Source organism: Thecamonas trahens, assembly GCF_000142905.1.
Source record: "Thecamonas trahens ATCC 50062 unplaced genomic scaffold supercont1.7, whole genome shotgun sequence".
Classification (NCBI taxonomy): domain Eukaryota; order Apusomonadida; family Apusomonadidae; genus Thecamonas; species Thecamonas trahens.
Genome location: NW_013657673.1, coordinates 386,407 through 388,160, shown reverse-complemented (window position 1 = coordinate 388,160; position 1,754 = coordinate 386,407). Strand labels below are relative to the sequence as shown.

General features: G+C 63.2%; 1 protein-coding gene across 1 annotated transcript; it reads left to right on the top strand.

Annotated features, from left to right (window-relative positions):
- Positions 1 to 188: 188 nt before the first annotated feature.
- On the top strand, positions 189 to 1,396 carry AMSG_01894 (peptidase M23 domain-containing protein; the record flags this gene model as incomplete). The annotated part of the gene is made up of 1 exon (XM_013905944.1): positions 189 to 1,396. A coding segment is annotated over one exon (860 nt), but the record flags the coding sequence as incomplete, so codon positions are not given.
- Between the last annotated feature and the right edge of the window lie 358 nt (positions 1,397 to 1,754).

The following is a 1,754-nucleotide window of genomic DNA, read 5'->3' as shown; positions in this document are numbered from 1 at the left end:
ACTCCCCCCACCTCTGCCCTCCACACCCACACACACACCCACACACGCCCACACACACACACACACACCTCCCCAACCAACCTGCCCACATCCCACCACACCCCACACACACATCTTACCCGCGTCCTTCCCCACCAACCGCGACGGGTGTACCCCTATCCCCCCCCCCCCCCCCACCCACCAACCGGCCATGGCGAGCCGTGGGCAAGGAGACGATGCAGAGGAACAAGGCATGGCGGAAGGGAACAACTCGAGGTTCCATACGGCCGGATGCACGCTGTTTACCACACCAGAATCACTTACTCTGTCTCGGTTAGTCGGCCACGATCCGCTGCCGGATGATGTGTTGCCGTCAGATGGTCAACATCCGGAGCTGCCCGAGGTGTGGATGGATCCAGATGATGGCCTGCTCTCAGTGGCCAACGTTGCAGAGAACGTCTGTCTTGTCGCCTACCTTACCATTCTGCCACCGTTTGTTGTTGTCGATGCCGACGGCGATCGCTATCCCTCGGCCCCGGCACAGACCGCAGACGCGGACGGTCCCATCGATGTCACCACACTCGTTGTTGTCGTCCCTCCGACTAGCGTCGTGGACCTCGGTTATGTCGAGCACGTCGACGTGGATGCTGGTCTTGACCCCCGCCGCTTTTTGACGATCCGGATGCAGTGCTCGAGGCCTACACTGCCGCGCTGGTCTCGGACATCTCGGAGCTGGCGGTGGCCGACTGGGCCGACGCCTGCCACGGCGCGCTGGCACTGCGCCAGCCCGAGGCTCTCGATGCGTATGTGGCGAGCTGCGGAGGTGATGTGTACCCTCTGCCAATGGAGGTGCCGCCAAGCGCAGCCCCGGGGACGTACTGCTGCTCGCAGGGCGTGTGCGGCGCCTTTACTCACTTTCTTCCGCACACTCGGCACGCGTATGACCTTGCATGTCCAGCGGGTACACCATTGCGTGCCATTGCTGCTGGCACGGTCGCTTCCGTCCGCGACGGCTCCAAGGCGTGGGGTGGCCACACCGGCAACCTCTTTGGCTGGAATTCGATCTTGATTGCCCTCGACAATGGCCGCTTTGTTGAATATGTCCACATCGCACCGGGCTCGCTGACCGTGGCCGTCGGCGATGCCGTCGCCGCCGGCGACGTCATCTGCGCCTCGGGCCAAGCTGGCTTCTGCCCCTCGCCACACCTCCACATCCAGCTCCACAGCTCGGACGCTCCCGATGCACCGACCATTCCGTTTTGCTTCCTCCACCCCTCCTCGAACGCTCCGTACGTTCCGATCGCTGGCCACGACCTGCCGCCCACCACCGCGACGCCCCTCTCCCTCCCCGCAGCAGGCGAGATCACGCCACCGTCGCCGTCGCCGCTCTCCGACCGATAACACGACACAGCACGCTAGAACATAGCCAACCGTGCAGTCCAGCCCTTCACTTCCGTGGTCCATCTCCTTTCTCTCTAACCCAAGCTAGATCTCATCGAGCTCGCCAATCAAGCCCTTGTCCCTTGCCGTCGAAGCGACACCAGACAACCGAGATGACTGCCATCCCCCTCCCCTCCCCGCCTTCCCCCCTCAAAAGGGGGTCAAATTTTTTATCACATACACCCCCCACACCCCCCCCCCCCCCCCCCACCCCACCCCCAGCGCCACCCACCCACAAACACAAACACATACAACCATACACAACATAAGTCACCACCATCCCCATCCCCATCCCCATCCCCATCCCCATCCCCATCCCACCGCCCACACGCACC